At 44.5% G+C, this 11,766-nt stretch overlaps 1 protein-coding gene across 1 annotated transcript; it reads right to left on the reverse strand.

Annotated features, from left to right (window-relative positions):
* Positions 1–1,476: 1,476 nt before the first annotated feature.
* Positions 1,477–11,445, reverse strand: LOC101963197 (HLA class II histocompatibility antigen, DP beta 1 chain). Its single transcript, XM_078020223.1, has 6 exons — positions 11,266–11,445; positions 8,967–9,230; positions 3,490–3,771; positions 2,311–2,421; positions 1,998–2,021; positions 1,477–1,704 (listed from the first exon to the last, which is right to left on the reverse strand). Exons 1-5 carry the CDS (start codon positions 11,363–11,365, stop codon positions 2,005–2,007), a joined length of 774 nt encoding a protein of 257 aa, XP_077876349.1. The 5' UTR covers positions 11,366–11,445; the 3' UTR covers positions 1,477–1,704; positions 1,998–2,004.
* Between the last annotated feature and the right edge of the window lie 321 nt (positions 11,446–11,766).

An 11,766-nucleotide genomic window follows, 5' to 3' on the forward strand; every position in this document is an offset into this window, starting at 1 on the left:
TCATGACCCATTTTCTGTGTTTGAATGACAAGGTTATAATCATATTATTTTTCTGCTACATAGACTTCTCTGAATCTAGAAAGGAAAACCAAGTGATAAAGGGTCCTCATTTGTCCACTGTACACTGTCCTCATCCCTTCATTATGTGGCAGCTGAAATTACTACACAACCCAAGGCAACAGTTACTTCTGTATTAGTGATGCCCTAGACTCCACCTTCAGCCCCAAGCTCTCCTGGAAATGGGGGAGTCTGGTGCCCAGATTCAGGGCACAGTGAGAGTAGACTGTGAGAGAAGAGCACTGTAGATGGTAGTAACTGACCAGGGACAGGTATCTAGGAGTATATGGATCCAGAAACTGCTTCTATGAAGTCAGGGACAGGGAGGTGACCGCTTTGTGTGTCAATAGCTGTAGAGCACTCAAGATGTGCATCTCCACAAAAAAGTACTACTAGACAGACCTGGTAACTCTTGCCTATAATCCCAGCATCTTGGGAGGCTGAGGCAGGAGGACTGCAAATTTGAGGCCAGCCTCAGCAACTTAGCAAAGCCCTAAGCAACTTAGTGAGATCCTGACTCTAAACTAAAAAATAAAACGGACTGGGATGTTGCTCAGTGGTAAAGTGACCCTAGGTTCAATCCCTAGACCCCCAATTAAAATGAAATAAGAAGTGCTAAAGTCCCAGGATAGAAAAGTTATGGTTTTATAAGACTATCTAGACTTAAAGATAACTTGACATATGAAACTAAGAAAAATTTTGCATTGTAAAAAAAGACTTGTGTTTGAAAAAGTACTACATATACTGCTTTGTCTTTCAACAATTAGGATGCATCTCCCACAGTACAAATTATTAGGAGAAGAGGTCTGGGTAGGCTGGGGAATACAGATTTTGAGGATAAGTCTGTACATTCTCCTTGATGCACTCAAAAGGGTAAGCCATATTTGGTTAAGCAGTATTTATTATGTACACAATGAAAATGTTTAAAGTGTATTAAGTATATTTGTAATCCTTAATTCTGATTTTTAAATTTTATTTCTTAACTGATAATGGTAAAACATGCTCTTAATAAGATATATGTTGAATTGGTGAATACAGGTCACATAACCATATTCATGTTCAGAGTCACTGTCTGCTCACCAAAGAATAACTAAGAATCATGGTCCGAGACCTACATAGATGAAAGGGGCAAATATGATTATGGGGCAGCCCATAATATAAATACAGCAAATTCAGAAGAAGAACTATGGAGCACACACTTTGTGCAGCTCCACAAAAAGAAGTGCCATCCAGACCTGGTGATTCACGCCTGTACTCCAACTGTCTACTTTATGCAGCAGTTAGGATCTCCCATTTCCATGTTTTCCTCTTGCCTGTGTGTACATGACAATGAACTTCTCCATTATCTCTGTTTACCTCAAGCCAAAGCAATGGCAGAGATGACTCGCTGCAATTCTTAAAAGAAAACAGACAACTATGTTGGATTTTAATTATTTATGGAGTTCAGGAACTTGGTTGAAAGCCTCAGGAAACTTTTGCATTGAGTCAAAGAGCAGAACTATAGACTCTAGTTTCAGAGCAATTACTTGGCAGGAACATCTTCTTGGGAAGCTGGGAATCTGCCCCAGAATCAGCCTCGGGGACTAAAGAAACGCAGAAAAATCCTTGTTCCAAGGCACAGAGAGTCTTCTGGTAAGATCAGGAGTCCTGTGGGGTGGAGAAAAAGTCATCCCAGGTTGGTGAGCCCTCTTCCGCTGAGCCCCAGGACAGAAAAGCTAAGGCCTTATAAGATTGAGTCTTAGCCTGATAAAAACCCGTTTTCCTGAGCTTCCATCCCCAGTGGAGTAAAGGACGGCCCTTTGCCCACACTCACTCAAGGGCTGAGGCTGAGAGGGAAGTTCAGGCCTGCGACCCTCTTCCCTGTGGTCAGTCACAATGCAAGGACAACACCTAATCCTTCTGCAACCCAGTCCCTCAAGGAAACAGAGAAGGAGTGTTACCTGTTTATCAAGGTCCTCGTTGAGCTGGAATGAAAGGAGGAAAGGGGATGCATTCAGCCATTAAAACCGCCTCAGAATGAGAGAAACCCTTATCCCACCTTCCAGTGCCCTCACTACATGGACCCCACATGAGCCTGAGCACCTTGAGACTTTGTCATCTGGGCACTCCTCCCTCCCTACAGGCCATTTTGCTTTAACAATCTGAAGTCAGTGGCTCCCAGAACTCTCCACCATTGTTCTCCTGTCTCAGTCCCTCATCATGCAGATGAGGAAGCCAGGAAGGCAAGCCTGGGTCTCCTCCTGGCTTTCTTACCTTTCTTGCTTCTCTTGTGCATGAAGACGCCCACTACAAGGAAGATGAGCCCCAGCACGAAGCCCCCGACCCCAGTCAGGGTCTTGTTCCGGGCAGAGTCAGACTGTGCCTCTGGGAAGAACAGAATCCAGGATTAGTTTCAGGGCCTCCAGCTGCATCCCTTCCTGGGTCTTGTGTGAGATCCTGGAGCTGGAGCAGGAGGTCAGCAGGAGTGTTATGGGCCAGGCTATATGGGTGAGGACCAAACAGTCTCCATTTTGCCCTGAGACTCCATGTCATGTGAGAAATGCTTCTCCCAGGGAACACCCCACCTCTGTACCCATCAACAGTGGCTTAGCATAGCCTGTTTGGCAACACAAAATGGCAATTCTTCTACAATGTAAAAGTGTTCTCTCTCTTTGGTTCCCGTTTTTCTTGGACAATGTCCCCTGTCAGAGATAGATTGTCTAGATGTTAGTAACCATTCTTTAACTTGTAATCAACGAGAGACGTTTTGGCCCACTCCCTTTTCTGCTTATGATTTTAGATCTCATGACTTTTGCTTATGGTTTTGAATCATAGCAACAGCCGCTTATGCTTTAATATGGTTTTGGACTATAAAGAATTCTCAAACTCCAGGAGGGGGTGGAAGGGTGGAGACTTGCAGCCTATCCCTTGGTCCACCAGCTGGTGGATCCTGACCACTAGCTGGTGAATAAAGTTTCTGTCTCTTGCTTTAAGATCAACTCACTGATTTATTGCAATCTCGCCTTACCATGAAAACAGTGAGGGTGTCCACTGAGAAGTAAATTAAGAAAGGACCCGCCCAGTTCTGGACTCAGGCTGGTGAATTCAACAAGAGAACAGATGCTGATTCTGGCAGCTGTCATTCAACATAACACAGACCAGGGGAAAAGGTGGAAGGAAAACAGTTCCCATGTATGAGGGCAATTCAGGAAAAACAGCTGATTCCCTAGGTTTTCTGACAAAGGGGGAGATCCTCAATCCTCAGGATACCCTAGGCCAGAGACAGGCTAGTTTCCACTGTCTCCAGTTCAGAACTGCCCTCAGGGGCTTGGATAGGAAATACATGGTGGTAAAAGTGGTCCCAGCGTACAGACATGTAAGACAAGATGCGTGGACCTTGGAGCTAGTGTTCATAATGTGAGATCTAGAAGGGCTGTTAGGGGGGTAACTCACTCCACTCCACAGTGACAGGACTATTCAGGCTGGGGTGCTCCACGTGGCAGGTGTAGACATCTCCCTGTTTGGGGGTCATCTCCAGCATCACCATGATCTGAAAGGTCCAGTCTCCATTATGGATCAGGTCGGTGGCCACAATCCCAGCTGTTTCCTCCTGTCCATTCAGGAACCATCGGACTTCAATGTTGCCTGGGTAGAAATCTGTCACGTGGCAGACAAGCAGGTCGTGGTGCTGCAGGGACTCCTTTTTGGACGGTGACACATGTACTTTAGGCTGGACTAGAGTGGAAGAAAAGAAGGAGTGACAATTGAGATTATAATTTCTTAGATGCTTTTATTAAGGAAGTATTTTCTAGATGTTTAAGATATAAATATATGGGCTGGGGCTCAGTGGTAGCACACTTGCCTGGCATGTGTGAAGCACTGGGTTCAATTCTCAGCACCACATATACATAAATAAATAAATAAATAAATAAATAAATGTCTATCAACAACTAAAAAAAATTTTAAAAAAGATAAAAATGTCATTATTAGGCTAGTTGCACTGAAAAGACGGAAACAGACTTTTGGTGAAGGCGTTCCTGCACCTGCTGTCTGACAGGGTCACAGCGTGAGGGATGCTGGGGCAAGACCGCATCATCTGGAAACCTAAACCATGAGGAATGTTAAGTGTTTTGTTTATGATACTCGTGATATGGATAACAGGGCATACATCAATCAATAACAAAAGTACATATTGCCTGAGATTGCAGGAAAATTCCCAGAATGAGACTAAGGATATAATTGAGACATGCCATGAGGTGCATTTAAATGTCTCTCAGGATACAAATAATGGTGTTATTCCTCAAGCTTGAAAACAAGAAATATTTATCCCATGGTTAACAATTTACACTAGCCCCCCAACCCCATCCTGAAGCCACAACCTGTACAACAGCCTCGCTACAGAAAAATAATTGCTGTGCCAACAGTACAAGGACCACAGTATGTAGCTTATGGTATCCTCTCGAGGACAAGAGGCTAATAAAAATACATTCCCCAACCAATAGACCCTCCTTTGCTTTATGCAGAAACTTATGATGAAAATGGAAAACACATAGTTAATATAAATGACAAATGGGTTGAGGTGTAAAGCCTGCCCTTTAGTTAAAGATTACAAAGATCTAAGAATTGGTGTGCTTTGACCAAGGATCAAGGAAGTTCTTTAAGAAAGCAGTCAAATAGGTCATATGAAAAAAGGAAATTACCTTGGAAATTGAAAATAGAATAATGTAAAATTAACATACATGATATATTTTAGAGACACTTCAGAGTAGTAGGCTTTTAAATAATATACTTTCACTACTTTAAGTGTGTTTTATTGGGATTTCTGTTTAAAAGTAAGAAAGCTTTCCAATAATTATAAATATGCTTTAAAATTAAAGGTTAATGAAAAATTATAGGAATGCTTTAAAGTTAGAAGTGAATAATAGGTCAGGAGTCATGTAGTCTAGTTGTGTCGCCTAGCACCTAGTGATTGAGGTAAAAACCTAAAAGCTTAATCATGATTGTCTAAGGTTACAGAAAAATATTTTGAACAATGTACTCAATATCTTAGGTAATCAAAGTATGTCAGAAAAGACTAACTCTTGAAAATTATGTAAATCAAAAAGTTTCAGGTTTTGAAGCTATCCATTAACTACCTGAAAAAACAACTGTAAAAAAAGTATAAAAATAAAGTTCCCTCCAGGGGCAGAGATGTCTTCTGGAGGCTGCTTGTAACTTGCAACCCGTTGTCCTGACTCTTCTTCTTTCGCCAATGCCACTCCTCCTTCAGGACCCCTGGAACCCCACTCCCCCCGACGGGGCTGGACCTCGACAGACTTTTGAAGAGAATATACAAGCTTTTAAGTTACATATCAAGGACTGAGAATATTAGGAGCGAGACAAAAGCAGTGCTTGTTAGGTAACAGACATGAGCGGTGGTCAGGGTTTAAGACAACATGTAGGGCAGATCCAATCAGTTCATTAACGGCCCTGCCTCAGTGGTGCCACAAGGGATGATAAGTTAGCTATTTTATTACCCTTGCCTGATTTCAAGCCTATAAACTATTCATTTTACAACAGGAGGAAGGTAGATATATTCAGGGGGATAGGAACCAAGGATTTGTTTGCTCAAAAAGGCTTAATTGCTAAGATACCTTAAGCAATATGGGGGGGGGGGGAAGCACAACCCAGGTCAGAGATTCCAAGACCTAAGAAAGCAGGATGATTAAGTTCAGAGCCCAGTGATTATAAATTCCGTGAAACACGTTCCAATCCGCACCTGTCAGACAGGCCAGGACCACCAAGAGTTGACCTTGGCTTGTAGTACTATAATATCATTGTAATATGAATCAGAGGTTTAAAAAATCGAATGTGGTCTGTCAGTCCAGAGTGAGAGATGATATTTGGGTGGGACTTTCTAAGAACCTCCTACATATCCAATAAAATGAAGCTCAAAAAGAAATGAGTTGTTATTCTCCTCTTTGAGAGGGCCCGACCCCCACCCCCACTCCCTTGGGAGTGCTTGTGCCTTCTTCTCTTTAATAAATTTTGCTATAGTTTTAGTACTTTTCATTTTTGCTTGAAATTGCCTCCTGAGAGAATCCAAAAGCTGAGAACCTCATGCAAATCTCCATGACACTTTGTGGCACATTTAGCAGAAATTTTAACTATAAGCCATTGATTAATAAATAGTGTTTGGATAAAGAATATTTCTCCAATTGTGAAACTACCTATCTTTTCAATGTTCTATCTTAATGAAAAGAACGCAAAATTCACTCAGATAACTTTTTGAAGTTAAGATATATGTGGCATTCTCTTTCTCTATCGACCTAATAATTTTATGTCATAAAAATTAAAATTAAACAGAACGAACTTGACAATGACTTATTTTTCAAATAGTCTATATATTTTATGCCATTTCCTATCTACAAAAACTCAAGATATTTAGAGTAATATCCTCAAACCCAACATTCTGAGCCCCTTTTGCTGAATTAATAGGAATTCCTGTCCATCGCCAAATTTCTCCTTTTAAGTGTCTTTCTGTTGCTTGAGGGGCCCATAGATATAGGTCCAGCCTGTGTCTCTGCTTGTCTCTGTTTGGCTCTGTTTGATGTACCTTCTTCTCCTTGTTTTTTCCTCATCCATTTTGCCCACATCAGTTTGCATTCTGTTGCCTGTTTCCTCCTAGACCCTCTTGAGAGTTACTACTTCTGGACATCTGTCACCATTATCTTCCTCCCCTCCTTAGGCCAGAAAAGATCCAGCTGCCTCTGAAGAAAACCTATTAAGAAGAATTCCCCATCTAAGACCTTCCAGGTATTTAAAAAGTTAGTTCTTTTTTCTCTAATTTCTACTTCCCAGAGCAAACAAATACCTTGAGATGGGACAGGCATATTTTTGCAATTTACCTAGAATGTTGTTTCCTATAGCAACTTGGTTTTGTACATAGAGTAGTCCACACTGCCAGCCTTTTTATACTCATGGCACTTGTAGGAACACCATTTTACTTCAACCACCTTTATAAACTCACAGTTCATCAGACACTTCAATTCCTGTCTGAGTCACAGTTTGTGAAATAATTAAATTTCTCTGGACCTCACGAAATCAAGCTCCACACGGAAATTTACTTTGAGGCCCAGAACATTCCACAGGAACTTTGCCTGGAGTATAAAGTTGATCTCTAGGGGAAGATGGAGCTAAGTCTATAGGTCCAGCGCTTCCGTTTCTTAACCAGTTCAAAATACATTTCACAAAGGCAAAGACTTCCAGAATTTGTTTCTAGAATTATGTTAGGAAATTCTGCAGCTCTTTCTCCCCTTCCTCTATTTTCTTCCCCCTTATAATTCATGCCCTGATTACTATTCCCTAGACAATAATAATATTTTCTTACTCCAGCTCTGATTGCAGTCATTCCCATTTAACACTCTCTGAACACAAAATTACGACCTTGTCATTTACTATTTAAAAAGAAAACTCCTCAGGATCTGGCATCAGTTACCTGGTTACATGGGAATCACTAGGAAGCTAACTAAAAACACAGATTTCCTGACTTTACCACTTACTAAATGTGAGTCTCTGGGCAGTGTCTCTGGGGGCATGTGTGTTTTAAAAAGATCTCTAGGAGGTTCTGCTTAGCAGAACTAGTTTGGTACCCACTGGCCTAAGTGATTAACCCAAATTGCTCAGGCTGACACCAGGGCAATCTGGCAATGGATTATTTGGATTTATATCCTAAAAATTTGTATTAGACTCTACAGTTGTTGACAATCCTATTTCTTCTCTTTGGATTTTCTCACCTAATTACTTTGGTAACTTTCCTAAACTCATGTCACTCTCTTAATTCTTATCCAATTTGTCCACACTCTGATTCCTTCCACTTTCCAAAAGAAGAGGGATCAAAGGTGAGCCCTCCCACAGCTTCTGCCTTCTTCTACCTATCATCCTTCCCCTTTTCTCTGTGAGAAGGATTCTCTAGTTTTGTGGAAGGCTCATCTCTTCATCCCTCAATACTATTCCCTCAGGTCTTCTCAGGTTGGAGCATAGGGGTCCCCCAATCCACAAGCTGATGGTAAGAGGAAGCTCAAGCTCTCCTCTCTCATCCTTGAAAAGTCCTGAGGCTCTACACAAACCCCACCTCTCTTCTCTCCTTCACACTCAGGCTCCCTGAACCAATAAGAGTCCAAGACAAAATGCCATCTCCTCCTGGAAGAACTTATGGTTTATGCTCAGCCTGGGTCCCCACCCTTAATTCTCAGCCCATGTGGTCCAGCTCCTCCTGGTCCTACTCTGCAGACAACCTGTTCTCTCTGGTTTCCAAGCCCACCTTTCAACTTCTATTTACTTATCTTCTGAAGTCATTGGTACAACTGTTCAGTTCCCATCTCCCTCTCTACTTCAGCTTCAGTGACCCTTCTCTGCCCAATTCTTATAATACTCAGTCTTTACGTTCTGGTCCTCAGAGATATTTCTCTTAGTCAACATCATGTTTGTCCACTGTCCTAGGAATCAGCCCTTTGCTCTCTTTCCTGGATCCGCCTTCCTCTTTAGAAGATTTTGCCCAGCCCAGACCCTCCACTCCAGCTTCGAATCCCTACTATACCCGCCCATGAGAGATCTGCCCAAACCCCTCAAGCTGTCCAACCCAACCATCTCCTCCAAGGGAGTTTCTTCTCTGCGTGGCCTGCAGCGCTCGGAGGGCAGCATCTCTCCCTCCTCACTGCCCCTCAGTCAGTGGGCAGGCCTCATAAGCCCTGATGGTGTGTATCTCTCTCCACCCAGCCCTCCCTCTTCATGCTCAGCACAGTTCACGTCCTTGCCCTGGCTCCCACGAGAAGGCTGACTCACCCACATGATCCCCAGCACCCAAACCCCTTCACCGCGCCCCTCCCCGCTCCGCATCCCCACGGGGCTCGAAGCCCAGCGGCAGCCGCGAGCCCCGCCCGCCGTCTCACCTCGGCGCTTCAGGGTGAAGCCCTCGTCCAGCTCGTAGTTGTGTCGGCACACAGTGTCCACCTCAGCCCGCTTCTGCTCCAGGAGGTCCTTCTGGCTGTTCCAGTTCTCGGCATCCGGCCGCCCCAGCTCGGTCACCGCGCGGAACTCCCCGACGTCGCTGTCGAAGCGCACGAACTCCCCCAGGTTGTAGATGTATCTCTCCACCAAGCGCTGCGTCCCGTTGAAGGCGTAGCACTCGTGCCGTCCCTGGAAGACGTAATTCTCTGCGGGGAGAGGACGGCGCTGAGCCCGGCCGCGACTCCTGGGGATGCGACCTCGGCCACCTCACGACTCCCTCCCCAAAACCTCCTCAGTCTCTCGGCCGAGTACACCTCCCGCCCGCTCGCCCCTCGGCTTCGGTCAGCGCTGACTCCAGGATCCGGCGCGGTCGCCTCGGGCCGCCCGCCAGCCCGCAGGGCCCAGTGTCGCCGGAAGACCCCGGCGCTCCGTGTTCCTGAGCCCCCTCACTTATCTTCAAGGATTGCCGCTAATGTACAAGGTGGTGACTCTTCTTCCCACCCAGCATTGAATCTTAAAATACTATTTCTTTTTTCTAACAGCGAGTTCTGGGGTCTTAAGCGGGTCACCCAGGCCTCTGTGCTTTCCTATCCGTGACCAGAGGGTTCACTGAATATACAGTGACTCACTGCTAGAGGGGTGACTTAGCGATCTTTGGGAAGGTGCGGGCATACTGAGAAGGTCATCCATTCTGCAGGAGCAGGAGCAGTAGTTCACCCGAGGTCACAGGAAGGAGCAGAACCTCACTAGGACAGAAAGTCCTTCAGGAAGAGAAACTTCAGGGGCAGAAGGAGCTGGGGAATGGAGAGTGGTGCTTCTCTCCCTGTTGGTGCTCCCTGCCTGACCCTCCCATCCTGGAGTCAACTTGACTCAAATGTGACCTGTTCCACGAAATCTTGCCTTATTTCCTTCTCTTCCATAACCAAGTGCTCTTTCCTCTGTGCCACTATCTTCTATATATCTTAATCTACTCTGGCTTTGCAGGCGGGAAATGTATAAATAACTTCCCTAAAACTTTCTTAAATATTATAAGAAAGCCTTCCTCTCCTGAAAGTTAATGTATCTGTTTACCTTTCAAACATGGCTATGGAAAGACCTGATTTCAAAAGGTGTGGAAGGTACATTAATCATTGAAAAGCACCACAATCACCAGAGACCTGTGAGGGTAGACTCCATTGTTTCTAGAGGCAGGATTTTGAAGGTATGTTTTCCACAGCAGAGCTATCCTATCCAATTGGTACTCACACGAACAAGTGACTAACAAGAGCAAGTTCTGCCTCCCTTCTCAGCAAGTGGACATGATGTAATAGGAGAGAGTTCCTGGGACTAAAGGGGCTGGGCTCAAGGGATTCAAATATGGTTACCCCTAGAAATGAGGACAATATATCTTAGAAAGACTCTAAGAGAAGTCTCCTGTAAAGGAAATGTGAAATTAGTGGAAAACTAAGATAGCTCCTTCATAGCCCTCCCTCCTATGGTGGGGTATAAATTTGGGCTATAGAATTTGGAAGCATCCTGAGAAAATGGGATCACAGAAGCCATAATACTTTACTAGGCAGAGGGAGGCAGTGTGAGAAAGAGGTCTTTCCATTAGTTGCTCCTTCCTTGGCTGTCGGGTATTCTGCAGTAATCCTTTCTTACACACCTACATATCCTCATTTCATTCTTCCTACAAATCTTAATTCACTCTTGTACTCTAATCAAGCTCTTGAAAGTTTGCATTTATTACCCTCAACAAGAAAGTTTGCATTTATTACCTTCAACAAGAAAGTTTGCATTTATTACCTTCTCTTAATCTTGCCATCACCTTCCAATGGTCTCTGGGTTTTTGCCCCACCCTAGGGACAGTAAGGCACTCTCCTTAAGCACTGAATTGTCAGGGTGATCTGAGTCCCCTAAAGGTTATGATGCGATATGAGAAGACACAGGAAGCTGATCCTGCTGAATGTTCTCTGGAAACCTTGTCCCTCCTAAGTTATTCCAGACCCCCTGGCCCATCTTCTACAACATACTTCTCCTTTGGCACTGCTCCCCTGTTCATTGTGCCTGAGTCCCTGGAGAGAGAACAGTTTGGCTGGATAGCAATGGGGAGGTTAGCCTGATTCTCTAGCTGGGAAGGAAGGACATGGGATGTGGCGGGAACCTCCATGGCCTTTCTCAAAGTCTGGTCCCCTGAAGGGAAATGCCCTTGGGAATGGTTCCCTGAGCCAGGCCCTCCAGGGATAGCCACTTTGCTCTTACCTGGAGTGGCCCTGCTCTGGACCATGGGGTGGCTCAGCACCATCAGTAACACCGTCAGAGCTGTTGTCCAGGGGGCCGCAAGGACCTGCAGGACCATCATAGAGCTGGAAGAGGCTGGTGAGAGAAAGTAGCAGTCAGGGAATCAGGGACTCACTAAATGAAGATCCTGTGTGAAATATCAGAGACCACAGAGCAAAGTAGTCTCCTCCAACCCTGGGATTGGACAGACTCTGAGGAAAGAACCAATGAGTAAGAAGCTTTAGCTGAGTCATCATTCACTGGGCAGACGGTTAGTGTGAAAGGTCTGACACGATGCTCTCAAAATAATGGAGGGAGGATAGTGATCCTCAGTTTACCCAGTTGAATAAATCACAAGGTTTGGGGAAATTGTGTTTTCTTTGCTCTGAAAGTGATCTCAAATATTTTGTTGCCCCTTCTATGTGGATTATCATTCCCCCAACCCTGACACTTCTCACATACCCACAGGACATGGGATGGCAT

This window comes from Ictidomys tridecemlineatus, chromosome 8 (genome assembly GCF_052094955.1).
Source record: "Ictidomys tridecemlineatus isolate mIctTri1 chromosome 8, mIctTri1.hap1, whole genome shotgun sequence".
NCBI lineage: Eukaryota > Metazoa > Chordata > Mammalia > Rodentia > Sciuridae > Ictidomys > Ictidomys tridecemlineatus.

Excerpts from the sequence above, each read along its gene's own strand:
- LOC101963197 (XM_078020223.1), bottom strand. The coding sequence starts at position 11,365 with ATGATGGTCCTGCAGGTCCTTGCGGCCCCCTGGACAACAGCTCTGACG. Across the intron at positions 9,231-11,265 it reads CCAGAGCAGGGCCACTCCAG|AGAATTACGTCTTCCAGGGA; the intron begins GTAAGAGCAAAG and ends CTCTCCCCGCAG. Across the intron at positions 3,772-8,966 it reads CTTCACCCTGAAGCGCCGAG|TCCAGCCTAAAGTACATGTG; the intron begins GTGAGACGGCGG and ends CTTCCACTCTAG.